The sequence below is a fragment of the Gopherus evgoodei genome, chromosome 6, assembly GCF_007399415.2.
Source record: "Gopherus evgoodei ecotype Sinaloan lineage chromosome 6, rGopEvg1_v1.p, whole genome shotgun sequence".
Taxonomy (NCBI): domain Eukaryota; kingdom Metazoa; phylum Chordata; order Testudines; family Testudinidae; genus Gopherus; species Gopherus evgoodei.
Genome location: NC_044327.1, coordinates 109,693,025 through 109,707,424, shown reverse-complemented (window position 1 = coordinate 109,707,424; position 14,400 = coordinate 109,693,025). Strand labels below are relative to the sequence as shown.

Genomic DNA, 14,400 nt, shown 5'->3' with positions numbered 1-14,400 from the left:
CAAGAAGGAACTGAGGAGTGGGCAGGCCGGCAGGGGTATATATCAGGCGCCATGCTGGCGCCACTCTAGGGGGCGACCTGCTGGCCCACCGAAGTTGCCAGGGTAAAAATATTCCGACGAACGTGCACACGCGGCGCGCACACCTAACTGGAAAGGTGAGTAACCGTCTTTTATTGCCTTTTGAGTTTTTGGCTAGCCGTTCTTCAAACTCCTCTTTGGCTTTTCTTATTACATTTTTACATTTAATTTGGCATTTTTATGCTCCTTTCTATTTACCTCACTAGGATTTGACTTCCATTTTTTTAAGAAAGTCTTTTTATCTCTCACTGCTTCTTTTAAAAAGAAATGAGATCCTGAGCAGAGAGGGGAATGGCGGAGGGGTTGAGAAGGGAGTTGAAAGTGGCAAAGAAGTTGCTGGGATTACAGGTATGATAATCAGGGTGATGAAGCAGAATTGTTTGGTTAGGAGAATGTCAGAACTGAAGGAGGAGAGAACAGATTTGTAGAGCGGGAAGTCAGCTAAGTCACAGCATTTTCAATAAGTAATTGGTTTTTAGGGGTGATCCATGACTGGGTCAGCCGGGGGAGCCTTACAATGGGAGAGGGGGTGGAGGAGAGTGTAGAGTGAAGGGGATCATCAAGTGTGTCAGTAGAGCAGAAGAGGAGCTCTGGGAGTGGAAGAAAGTTCATTTTCAATTAATTGGAAGTCATGGAAAGACCAGATGGTGCGGAGAGAGGTAGGGGCACAAATGAACAGTGTTGAAAGAGACCAGATGGTGGGCAAGAGTGGGAAAACAGCAGTGGAGAGATCAGAGAGATGAATGGTTGATGAAGATCGTATCAAGTGAGTGGCTATTTTGTTGAGTTTGAGAGTTGACTTAAGTCTGCAGTTCAAATGAGGAGGGAAGTTGAAGTTATTGAACATGAATGTGGAAAACTCAGAGGAAGATGCAAAACTGGAATTCAAAATAGAGGACAGTAGATGGAGAGGAGCTGGGAGGGTAGTAGATGACGGGGAATGGAAGGGAAGGAAGAAAGAGGAAAGGAGGGTTTGGAAGTAACAGTAGAGGAGAAACCCAACACCCCCATCACCTTCCTTTGGTGAAGAGTCTATGAAGATTCTATAATCTGCAGAGACAAGATAGATGAAGATTATATAATTTCTTGCTATGTAATTGGAGAATCCCTAACTCAGTGGGCCCTGGAGACGGATTGGGATATATTAGCATTACCATAGTATTATTAATAATAAATACAAATATAATGATTTAAATGAAGTGAGAGAGAGAGAAGGACTAATCGATTTTGGGAAGTCATTCCAAGCATATGAGATAGCATGGAAAAAGTCTTAAAAAATCAGGTTAAAAAAAGTAAATACACAGCAAAACCCAAATATTTTATGCAAATATTTTTTAAAAAATATAAATACTTATTCAGAAATTGTACTATAAAATACCAAAGCATATCTTTAAGAAGGCTTATTTATTACAAGTTGTAATCTAGCTTCCTCCTGTTTAGCTTAAATCTAGTGCTGATGCATCTTGTGATGAAATGCAGTAACATGCATTATTCTCTTCAAAGTATTTTGCCAGACCCTACACTGGTGGCTGCGGCGGTTTTATTAATATCAACATTTGTTATACTTATACAGAGAGACTTCAATCAGGATTAGGGCCCCATTATGCTAGGTACTGTGTAAATCTATTTAAAAGACAGTCTCTTCCTGGAAAAGCTTACAGTCTTCAGCTGTAGTCTTGCAAGCTGCTCCATGTGGTGTTTTGGGCAAGCTGTGTGGTGTTCCATTGACTTCAGTGAAACACCAGATGGACACAGTGGTCCACCTGCATGATGCTGAGACCTCCAGATTTAAGTTGATACAGCAGGAGGGAAGACTCTAAATCCTGTATGTTTTCCTTAACTTTATAGAGAGCAGTGTTTTTAAGGAATGGTTTAAATTTACCTACTCACCCTCAAGCAGTTCTAAATTATGCCATTGGAAATTGAATCTTAGTGCACCAGAACAGCACCTTACAGAGGCACTGAGATCTTGATTTGAAAGATGTTAATGTAACTGGAGGATGCTTTACAAAATATCTCTTACCCTGAAAGATCCCAAAGTCTGCTGGCTAGAAGTTGATATTGCCATAAAATGTTAATTGCCCAATTTATTTAGGACTCTAGGACTGTTTCTAAAGTAAGTGCTAGATTAAAGCAAATGCAGTGCTTACTTCCTTTCGTTTGAATGAAACCATATGTTTTGACAGAATATCTTTCCATTGCTTAACAATGTGCAGAAACATTTACTCTGATCTGAATGATTAAAATCCAATATTTTCGTATTTTGTAAAAAACAACTCCACAGTTTGCAACTGGTAACTGCAGATTCACAATTTATGAAGGTGAAGTCAGAACTCGCTGCTTTTTCATATGTAAACTTCATAATAATTAATTAATAAAAATTATTTGCAGCAGATAACTTTGAGATACAACAGTTTTGCAGTTTTTACTAATGTATGTGTATAACTTTCAAATTTGTATGTGTTAATCGTAACTGGTGAATCATAAACTTTAAAGTTAACATGAAAGAGAAGGAGGGAAAAAATGCCAACATGTAAATAAATGTGACTGAAACTGCCAAAAAGAAGATATTCAAGTAAAATACTAAACCCTCTTGACTTATTTCCCTTCTTCCTCCCTCATGCCCTGTAAGTTAACAGGATTCTCACTCTCGTCTATTGGTGTTTCCATTGTTTGTGTACTTCACAAGAATCTGATCTGCTTCCCTCTCCACTCGATATTGGAACACAATGTATAAATAAAAATAGGATGTGATCCTGGAAGGCATTGAGCTTCTCATATGAGGTTCTAAGCACCATTCAGGCCTGTTTAAGGCAATAGAAGTTGAGTGCACTTAGACTGGGCCCAACGTATTCTGGGTGGTATAGCTTTGCTGACGTAGTCAGAGCAGTGGGGAAAGATGGGCCAAAATCTTGCTTAATTTTTAAATAAATAAAACAACTCCCACCCTTCTCAGCAATTTACTTTCTAGCACCCTGATAGCCTAGTTTGGTTTTCTAGGGATTTTTCTTTTCAAATTTGTATATTTAAAAATTGTAGTAAAATAACCTGAGTATGCTTCAGACAACTCAGTAATAATTGTACACCTGTAAACTTGGCTCATAAAAACCAACAGCCTCTGTTTGCTAGAAGCTTAGAATGGGTGACAGGGAATGGATCACTTGATGATTACCTTTTCTGTTCATTCCCTGTGGGGCACCTGGCATGGGCCACTGTCAGAAGACAGGATACTGGGCTAGATTAACCTTTAGTCTGACCCAGTATGGCTGTTCTTATATTCCTTGTACAATATTTGCGATAAAACACTTGTTCTTTGAGGTTTAGCTGAGTGTACCATGATTACCCTGTAAACAGAATGCACTCAACTTATTTAAGTATTTCACAGTGTGTTGTAAAATACAAACCTTATCCCCTCGCACCTCACCCCCACCCCAATCCTTGTGCTGTTTCAAGGGATTTAGTGCTGATAAGACTGGTTTGTTTAAAGCAGACACCTTGTCTTGGGAAAATCAAATATATGAAACAATTAATAGATCACAATACCAGCCAAAAGAATATATTGTGTACAATCACAGAAGTATTGTTAGTAAAACAAACATTACTGTTCCTTTCTTGGAGAAATGTGTGTTTCTCTTTGTGGAATTCATGTAAGTTTTAAACACTGATCAAGAAATCATATTAATTTCTCTTGGCTATCTGATAAAACAATTAAAAGCTGTAATTTTTTGGTCATGATTAAGATCTTCTATTTAACCACAGACACTGTAGTTTAATGTATATATCTGCTTATTATCACTCAGACTCTACAGTATCTTTTAGACTTATTAAAATGGGGTATCAGTTTTGTGTGTAATCTTTGAAGTCTTACAAAGATTGTGAGAAATGGCATCTGAAAAATTATTGAAGTAATTTTGCTGCACTATGGTTAGTTCTCTATATGTCCTCTGAAAGCTTGCCCATGCTGTTGTTTGCTGAAAACAGTCAAAAGAATATTTCTATTGTACATGACGCTGTTCAAGGTTTTTGTAAGTGCTATGTTTGCATAGGCAAATTTAGAGATACCTACAGACCGAAACAGTGGTGTTATAGTGATGTTAATATTTTGTCAGGCATACGGTTTTAACAAGATTTCATAAGCGAGAAACTCATCATAGTTCAGTCGGTTCTTTTTTGAAGGAAAAAAACCAAACCCCACAACCCTTTGACAGTAGCTGGACAAGTCTATTTAGAAGCAATCAGTATTTTTAATGAGAGAGCCAAGAGAGTGTTTTCCAGCTTAGAATAAGAAATATGTTTTTAGCTGGTAATTAGAAAGTGGAAATATCATAAATGTTGACACACAAAAAGACTAGCAAAGCGAGTTATTTTAGTGGCATGAGTTAGATACTAGTTTATGAAAAAATGCACAGGGACATTGCTTTTCTATAGTTGAACATTTTCCACATGTAATGTAAAAACCAAAAGGGGATACTGTCCAGTAACTTTTCTTTTATTAGTGATATTTATCATTGTTTGTTGGCCAACAAGGACTTTTGTCTCAGATATAAAGTTTGACAGTACAGCCAAAGGTTCAGAGGAGACTTAATTTTTAAAACTGTTAAGAGAATATTTTGCAATACTATTGAGAACCCATGTTCCCAAACTAGGATTTTTGACGTTTCTCTTGATTGATTCATTTTAAATAGTTTGAAACTATTTGGTATAGTTAATACTGTCTGTGAGAAATCAGTAGATGGATGAGAAAGCAAAGACAGAAGGCATTCTTGTCCGTATGTCCTAGATCATATCCTTTTGTTGACTTGCCCTCTTTGTCTGCAACTCCATTTAATCAAGTGTTTTAGGTTTTTTAGCCCAATTGTCTTCCCTGAGACCTTTAGATAAAATAATTGAATTTATGTGAGTCAGCTTCATACATCACTTTCAATGGAGAAAAGGGCAAGAGGTCTTTCACTTCCTGTTTGGTTATACTAGCCTGTGAATTATGTTAAAGTTACTCTCTGTTGTTTTTTTAAAAAAAATGATTAACTGTCTCACCCCTCAAAATTGAGAATTCATCAGATCAAGGTTTTCACATTTGGTTCTTAAATTTTTTAGCACTGAAATAAATCTTTGTGGAAAAGCTTCATAATATAGCAGCAAGGTTCCTCACCACAGGGCAATATAAAGATGCAATTATTGAAATTAAGGATGGTAAAAGATCTGTTGCATCATCTGTTCTTTTGCTCAATGTAGGATTGTTTCCCACATTATATTTTCTCACTGCTGCTTGAAAGAGCCGTAGATATAAAAAAAAAATCTGTATTTAGTACTATTTAGAAATGCTACTATACCATTGCAGTGTAGAAAATCACTACTGGAATGTCTATATAAAATGTATAAAAGACTGTTGCTGGGTATAGGAGGACACATGACTATGCGATCTTGGCAAAGAAATTAGAAAAATAGAAACAACGAAAAAATACACCGACATTTAGTACAGTTGGAAAAACAAAACTTATACACAGTGAATAAAATAGTCACAATGTTCATAACCAATGATCACAGAAGTAGGAAAAATTGTATAACGGAATCTTAAGCATGCTGACAATGCTTGAAAACATGTTTGAGAGGGAAAATAAGATTGCAGAGAAGGGTGAAGTAATCATGGATAAACTCTAACATCTAAAGTTTCATGAATCTTGTTTGGTATTGGTGAGACCACTTCTGGAATAAAGTGTCCGCTTCTACATTTAAAAAGGAAGTTGAAAAATTAAAGTGTTCAGAAAAGGGCTAGAAGAATAATTCAAGATGTGGTAAGCACACACTACAGAAATTTAAGGAGTTCAGTCCATTTAATTTACTGAATGGAAGCAATGTGTAATGGTCTATAACAACTTACCTAGGAAGAAGATACCACATGGCTCTTTAATCTAACAGACATAACCATATCAGTATTGAGAGTTGGAGTTAGAGGTAGATAATGCTATTAAATATATTTCACAGTGTTTGGCAGAGATAAGGGCATGGATGATAGCAAGCTGAATATGTCTTCATCCAAATAAAACATAGGTGATATTAGTAGGTGTGAAAAAGAAATTCGAAGATATGGCAAAAACTATTGTCCCTCTCTGACTGAGAATATATCTTGGCTTTGTGACAGTTGTGATTACAGTTCTGATTACATTGCCAAGTCTCTCTGGATGTGATCACCCTTCAGTGTGAACTGTGACAGCTTTTTTCAGTTGCCACATTTTCTTTCTTTGCCCCCATAATTCACACCTTTGTCACCACAGAACAAGACTATTGTAATGTGCTGTACTTGGGGTGACATCTTGTATATCTATCTATTCAAAAGCTACAACTACTGCAGAATACAGCAACACACTTATTAAATGAAGCACATCGCTGTGAGTGTCTTGCTCTGGTGATTCATAATTTACACTGACTGCCTATGTGTTTCCCGGTAAAAATCTTGGTATTGACTTATAAACACCTAAGTGGATTTCACGGTGGGAGACCAGATTTAATGGTCCGTGACACATTTTTCATGGCCGTGAATTTGATAGAATCCTACTCATAGCACACGCAGCCCCAGGGAGGACATGGGGGCTCAGGAGCAAGGGACGGAGAGCAGAGCGGGACCAAGCAGCTGCCCTTCAAGGAAGGGGAACAGCAGAGCTCCTGGCTCAGCACAGCTATGGGAGCGAGGGAAGGACCCCCCAACATCCTGACAACCAAGAGCTGCCTCCTGCCTGTCAGCTTTTGGTCCCTGCTCCAGGCAAGCTCCATGCAACAAGGAGGAGCTGGAGCAGAAAGTGCTGCCACCACAAGAGGAGCAGGAACAAAAAGCACACTTGGCCAGGTAATAATGGTGCTTCCAGCTGCTTCACTGGCTTCCTGCAGCAGTGCTCCTCCACCGCTGGGAACGCTGGGATACATCCAGAGGACTTCCGGGACCTGAGTCAAGCTGGGGCTGCATGCACACAGGAAAGCAATAGGGTGCAGACCCTAGGTCCCAGCTTAACATGGGCTTGGATCCTCTAGCCCTGTGGGGTCCTGGGACCCAAGGTCTGAGCCCTGGGTTAGCACTACTGATGTATGGACAGAAGGGGGATTAGGCTTGAGCCCAGGCTCAAGCCTGGGTTTATCTTACTGTGTAGGCATACTCAAAGATAACATAAAGTTAGAAATGAGTGAACAATAAAGGGAAAAGTGAGCTTGGGTGAAGCATAGGGGTTCACCCATGAAACATGAAAGGGTGTATAGGGAGACATGAAAGGGTGTATAGGGAGAGCGGAGGTCAGAGATGTAGATAGGGGAATAACTGTGTATGGTTGTGCGTTTGCAGCTGGAATATAGTAGCAGAATATAGCAAAATATTAGTACGTAATCTTTTCTTCTGCAGTTCTACAATTCAATAAGAGATTAGCACAGTAGAAACTTCCTCAGTGTCGTACATGTCCCACTTTCTACATCATCCACCTCAAATTAATGCCTCTGTTTTAAAAATAGCTACAAAATGTTAGGGACAAAAAAAAAAAGCGGGGGGGGGGGGGAACCTTGGCTGGAACAAATCTGTTGTGTTAAAAAAGCATTAGAAACTTGGAAAATCATCAACTAACTGAAACATTGTATCCTTGAAATGTGGTCAGAAGTTCACAAGTTTCATTTATTTTATGTATCGTGTAACTCTGAAGGTGCCTTGAATTTCTGAGGTATAACATAACTGTATATGCATCACCATGTCTAGCTTCTTCCTGCTAGGATTGATGAACATGTTTTATTTGGGATAGTGTTTTTTTGCAATGTGAATCCCTGTTCCCTTACTTCTGGATAGAGACCACTTATTTGTGGGAAACAGCTTTTTCAATGCTTGGTCATTTTCTGTCTTCATTATATTCCAACCCTCATCTCCTCCTCTCCGACTTCAGTACTTCCGATGTTGTTCCGTAGAGACTGTCCAGTTTGGCCGATGTACATAGCAGAGGGGCATTGCTGGCATATGATGGCGTATATTACATTGGTGGATGTGCAGGTGAATGAACCAGTGATGGTGTGGCTGATCTGGTTAGGTCCTGTGATGGTGTCGCTGGTGTAGATATGTTGGCAGAGTTGGCATCGAGGTTTGTTGCATGGATTGGTTCCTGAGCTAGAGTTATTATGGTGCGGTGTGCAGTTACTGGTGAGAATATGTTTCAGGTTGGCAGGTTGTCTGTGGGCAAGGACTGGCCTGCCACCCAAGGCCTGTGAAAGTGTGGGATCGTTGTCCAGGATGGGTTGTAGATCCTTGATGATGCGTTGGAGGGGGTTTAGCTGGGGGCTGTATGTGATGGCCAGTGGAGTCCTGTTGGTTTCTTTCTTGGGTTTGTCTCGCAGTAGGAGGCTTCTGGGTACACGTCTGGCTCTGTTGATCTGTTTCCTTATTTCCTCGTGTGGGTATTGTAGTTTTGAGAATGCTTGGTGGAGACAGACAACCATCAATGCCCCTCTGCTATGTACATCGGCCAAACTGGACAGTCTCTACGGAAAAGGATAAATGGACACAAATCAGACATTAGGAATGGCAATATACAAAAACCTGTAGGAGAGCACTTCAACCTCCCTGGCCACACTATAGCAGACCTTAAGGTGGCCATCCTGCAGCAAAAAAACTTCAGGACCAGACTTCAAAGAGAAACTGCTGAGCTTCAGTTCATCTGCAAATTTGACACCATCAGCTCAGGATTGAACAAAGACTGTGAATGGCTTGCCAACTACAGAACCAGTTTCTCCTCTCTTGGTTTTCACACCTCAACTGCTAGAACAGGGCCTCATCCTCCCTGATTGAACTGACCTCGTTATCTCTAGCTTGCTTGCTAGCATATATATACCTGCCCCTGGAAATTTCCACTACATGCCTCTGAGGAAGTGGGTATTCACCCACGAAAGCTCATGCTCCAAAACGACTGTTAGTCTATAAGGTGCCACAGGATTCTTTATTAGAAGACAGGATACTGAGCTAGATGGACCTTTGATCTCACCCAGTATAGCCGTTCTTATGTTCTTAATTCACCCCCATTCACTAATTGTCCACTAATTTGTTTGCTTAAAGGAAAGACATAAAACAAGAGTTAATGCACAATGTTCAGAAACTGATTCAGAGAGAGGGAGAGAACTGGAATTTTAGATATAGATGCAAGCAGTAATGTTAATTAAAAAAAAAAGTTTTGCCAGTGATTAGTAAACAAGATTAGGCTATAGTTAAATATGTTAAGAAGCCAGAGGCCAAAAAGTTATTTTCCTTGAAAACTGCATCAACTGTTCCCAGTGTGTGCAAAAACTTTTTGTTCAACCTTCAATAACTTTTAGAGTTCTTGATTTAGTATTACAATTCAGGGTTATTTTCTTCAGTCGAGTAATATATTGAGGGTGACTTTGCAGTTAGAAAAACAATTTTTTTTTACTGAGAAACTGAGCAAATTATTTTTGAAAGAGAAATGCAGAACCCCATTGTAGTTTTTACATCATTTTCAGGGTATAGCCTTATTTTAAGTGGGATCCTAAAGCCTTTGGGCTGGGCAGGCTTGTTTAAAATCGCTGCCTTTTTTTAAATATTCAAACTTAATATAACGTATACCCTAACATTTCCCCCCTTTCCATTTTTAACATTATTTTAGCTTGTAAAGGGAAAAACTTGTAAGTATCCTCAGGCACAGAGGCTTTCTGTTTTCACTTCTGTGATTAAATACAAATAAAATATCTGAATCTGGAAGCCTTTGGTAGGTACCACTGTACTAAATATCAAAGATTGCTCTTCCAGTTCAGAAAGATTCAGTTTAATGGACAGATTAAATTGACAGTAGTCTAAACATTTTACTCAGAAGAATCTAAATCCTACATTCATTGACTTTAGTGGAATTTTTAAGTGTGCAACCTAGTCTAAGATCTAGGTTTGGCCAGTTTCTTTAAAATGGTTAAATTCCATATCTTAATAATAGTTGTGATAGTTTAGTGTGATGGTCATTTGGTTATGGATAATTTATTTGTAAGTATTTGTGGTATCTTACAAACACAAAATAAAACATTTTAAATTATGTGGTAATATTTAATAAATATTGCAGGATATTTATTTACCAGAATGATGCACGGTGCATCTCAAGTGTTTCATCACACATTCTGAAAACAACCTTTTTGTAGTTGATGTCATAAAATCTGTTCTTGGTTGTTTTAAGAGTAGCACCAACAAAAACTTGTAGTTCTCATTTAAAATCTGCTCAATGTGTAGCGTCCAGAATAAGTATATTAATTTAGACGTGACAATTTTAATCATGGTTCCTAAGTGCATTGATTAAACCTAGGTTATTCTATTCAGTTTCCAAGTAGTGAGGGGGAAAATGTACATAATATCCCAAGCTTGCTTTATATGTACATATAAGAGTCAGTTGTATGTGTATTTCCCCTACATTTTAGGCCATATTTAGGACTCAATCCTGCAAACAGATGAGCAAGTAAGCAACTTTACCTATGTAAATATCTGGCCCCTTAATTTCTAAATATAATATATTACACACAGAAAATTACATTAAAAGAATATTATTATTAGTTTGCAAAGTCAAACTCTCTAAAGTTCATAAATGTCTCAGAATCAAGGTTGCCTGTGGAACCTACTTTATCCTACTTGTGCATATTCATTATGATACAGTCTTTAATTACATAATACCATACTATTTTTTCCACAGAACCCCTGCCTGATTCAGTGCACAGGATGGATGGTGCTCATTTAATGAACAGTTCTTCAATTTTTCAGTGTGTGGCCCTAGGCCTTATTTACTGCATGCTGTTTAAACTGGAAGATGGAATTACAGAATTTCCGCATTGGCTTTTCTATGTTGCTCATCATTAGTGTGTGTGTGTGTGTGTGCTTTGCAAACGTTAATTATCTTCTCCCCATCCCTGTGAGGTGATAGAGGTGTTACTGTCCCGATTTTACAGATGGAGAGCTGAGGCCCGGAGAACATTCTATAGACAACCTTTATGTTGACATTCCCTAATTTTTGAGTGCTTGACTTTAAAACTTTAATATGTTTTTAATGAATTTTTTTGTGTGTAATAACCTAGCTTTTTAAAAACAAACTGATAAAACAGAAATTCCATCATGGGGCATCATGCTGTCACCCACATGAGTCCTCAGGAGGGTTGGAAGCTTAGATCCACTGCACAGACCTCTGCCACTTGAGCTAACGGAGTAACTGATAGCAATAGTGGATTGTCATCCTTTATGTGGACTTGCACTAGAAGGGGATGAGATACACGCTTTGCCACTCAGGTCCACAGATAATTGCTGACAGCAGAAAAATTGAGACACTGAGAAATACTGGGTTCTGCTATAGGCTGCAGAGGGGAGTGTTCATTAGTGGGGAGAGACCCTTCTGCCCTGTCTCCTCCAATCTATCTGTCCCAGGCTTGTCTCTTCCTTAACCCTGGCTCCTTTTCTCAGTCCCAATTTCCTTGCCAGCCAGTCCTAGTCTCTGCTCCTGAGGCTTCTCATCTCAGTCTCCTGCCCAGCCAGCCCTTATTTCCCCTTCCTGTCAAAATACTTCTGTCCAGTGTCCTATCCAGTGAGCCCCAGCTGTATGCAGATGTGCAGTTGTTTTTCTGTACTATAAAATGAAATGTAGTAAAAAGTTAAAATTTGCCTTTAAAACCACTGTAATAATAATAAGCTATAATGCAAAAGGAACATTTTAAAAAAATTATAGAAATATTAACTGGTTTCCCCTCCTTGACTCAAAAATGATTTTCTATTTTTTTTTTAAGTGGGGAGGCAGGAAATGTAATAAAGAATGCTTAATGTTGTAAGGAAATAAGTATATTCAGTCTGGAAGTAACAAATTTTTAAATATGTTATTTGCTTGACAAACAGGTTCATACAAAGTTCCACTGCAGGCAGGCACATGCTCCTGGCACAGAAACTTCATGCTTGACGTTTTCCTATGATGGTACTGTCCTTGCTAGTCGAGGAGGTAGGTGAATAAAAAGCTCTTTGATGTATGTTGCTTAATGAAAGATAAGTTTAGATTTATGCTAACTATTAACTAATATGGGAAAGAAATTCTGGCCATTTTAAATCATATAACCTAGAGGTAATTTTTCATACTAGGAAAATAATGCATTGAAATCAGAAGTTAGCTATTCTCTGGATTTATTTTTTTTAATCTGAAATACTTCAGAAATCTGATCTTTCATTACCATACCTTACTCTAAAATTGTGCTTCAACGACAGTTCTGAACATGGATGTGGGGAGTATGTCAAACTTTCTGAGGGAGTGCAGCAAGGCTTCCCCCTCATCTAGTCACAACATCGCTGCTGCTCCTCTTTCCTGAATAAATTTGAGTGAGTGTCTTTGTGACCTATTGCACATGGATGCAGTGTCACTCAAATTTGGTCCAGCCACCCTTCCATCATGATGAGGGGCACCTGAGCCAAATTCAGTGCTGAAATTAAGAAGTACTGCCCTCAAAACTTTGTGGATATTAAGATACGTGCTTTTAAATATTTCCTAGTCTATGCACAGCAGGATCAAAGGGCTGGTTTATTTAAAGTAGAAGCTCCTTTATTGGAATCACTGGATTAATAGCTCCAGTTCCATATAGATTACATTAAAAAGTCCTGTTTTGTAAGGTGGGTTTGAATGTTAAGAACACATATGATACATTTATGAAAGGACATTTATAAAAATAATTAAGGGAAATTGTAGAAGAAAGTGGTTTAATTTATTTTGCTGTGTTTTTATTGTACAAATTCTAATTTTTTTTAACCTGAGCAATAATAATCCACCAAAATCAGAAATTTTGAATAAAATAAACAAACAAAATAAACTATTAAGAAATTTTCTAAATTAATACAAAATGTTCAAAAGTAACAACTTTTTTCATTTGTTCTTTGTGGAAAAGCTTCAATCTATCGAGCAGTATTCACTTATATATTGTTTATTGTTTATTCTCTCCCCAGTTCACTTGTCCATACACTGTATTTTTTTGTCGTTGGTTTGTATTTTATTTAATTTGTATTGTAAACAGCATGAAAAGGGGAGCTTCTTATTTGCCTGTAAAGTGTTGTCAACCTCTGTGCTCCTGTATAAATAGCGAAACATTTGTAAATGGTTCTCTGAGTCTCCTGCAGTTATAGGCTGAGATTTTCAAAGCTGCCTATCATGCTCTAATCAGACTTTCTCTTTATGCTATTCATTTTCTTCGTTTGTCCATCCACATGATACCTTCCTTCTGAGGACATTTTCTTAAGCTCTGTATTTGTGAATTTATGGTACTTGCTCAGTAGGCTTTTGTGTCTTTTTAGTGTTGTCTTGCACTTCCTTCCCCCCTGTTCTTGCCATCCTTATTTGTCCTCAGAATGTGTATCTGGATGATCAGTCATCCAGATGACTGGTCAGACTATGACTAACTTTCTTACTCTATCACATTTCAGTTTAAATTGTATAAAAACTTGATTTATAGTATTGCGGGATTTAAGCATAAAAATGGCTCCTTAGTGTGTTTAAAAATATTACTTTAATATATAGTACTTGCCTGGTTAGATGATTTTTTAAACTCTGTATATCTGCTATACTAAAAATAAAAAGGATTCATACTTTATTTTAAATTCTTTGTTTGGTTAATGTTTTAATACAAGTGTTGCTTTGGATCTGTACCAATAAAAGCATGTGTGGATCCAGCAGTCATAGATTAGCACAATGTCAAGTGCTGAAGATCAAAGAGAGGATCATTGTTTGAGGGAATGGAGACTTTCACTGAAAGCCTGATTGCCTCTCCTGCATCTGATGTAGATTCTGATTTGGAGATGGGGGAGGTGAGGCAGAGCTCAGCTGCAGGCACAAGGGAAAAGAAACAGCAGAGGAGTTGCTTATGGGAGTTCCTGGCTTCATTCTTGTCAGTTAACTAAGAACCTGACAGAAATTTACTAAATTGATATTTACACAGTTTTCGTTATTTTACAAAAGCATGTTTGACAATGTTATCTTATCTTAACAATAAAGAGTGATTCAATAGTGTAGCTACTAATATATCATAAAAATAAAACCTGAGTTTTATATTCTTGTATTATATAGAACTTACGATGAACATCTCTTGTTGTTTATAAGATTAAAATCTCTGAAGTCATGTGGTGGCTCAGTACATTTCTTTGGTGTATCTTCTTAGAGGTGAACAACTCTTAGGTCTGATGACACTTAAATAGTCAACTTATAAATGAAAACCAGTGCATCATGACTTCATGTAGCTAAATCCAATTAAACCTATTCACCTCTGAGATTTCAGATAGCATGTGCAAATATGTGCTAGCTGTAA

At 37.9% G+C, this 14,400-nt stretch overlaps 1 protein-coding gene across 2 annotated transcripts in view; it reads left to right on the top strand.

Annotated features, from left to right (window-relative positions):
- Positions 1-14,400, top strand: part of WDR70 (WD repeat domain 70) — a 258,843-nt gene that overhangs the window by 198,870 nt on the left and 45,573 nt on the right. For both annotated transcript variants that reach the window (XM_030567828.1, XM_030567829.1), the window contains exon 11: positions 11,960-12,059. In XM_030567828.1, coding sequence (XP_030423688.1) covers positions 11,960-12,059 — 100 coding nt within the window. The remainder of the gene's footprint in view (positions 1-11,959; positions 12,060-14,400) is intronic.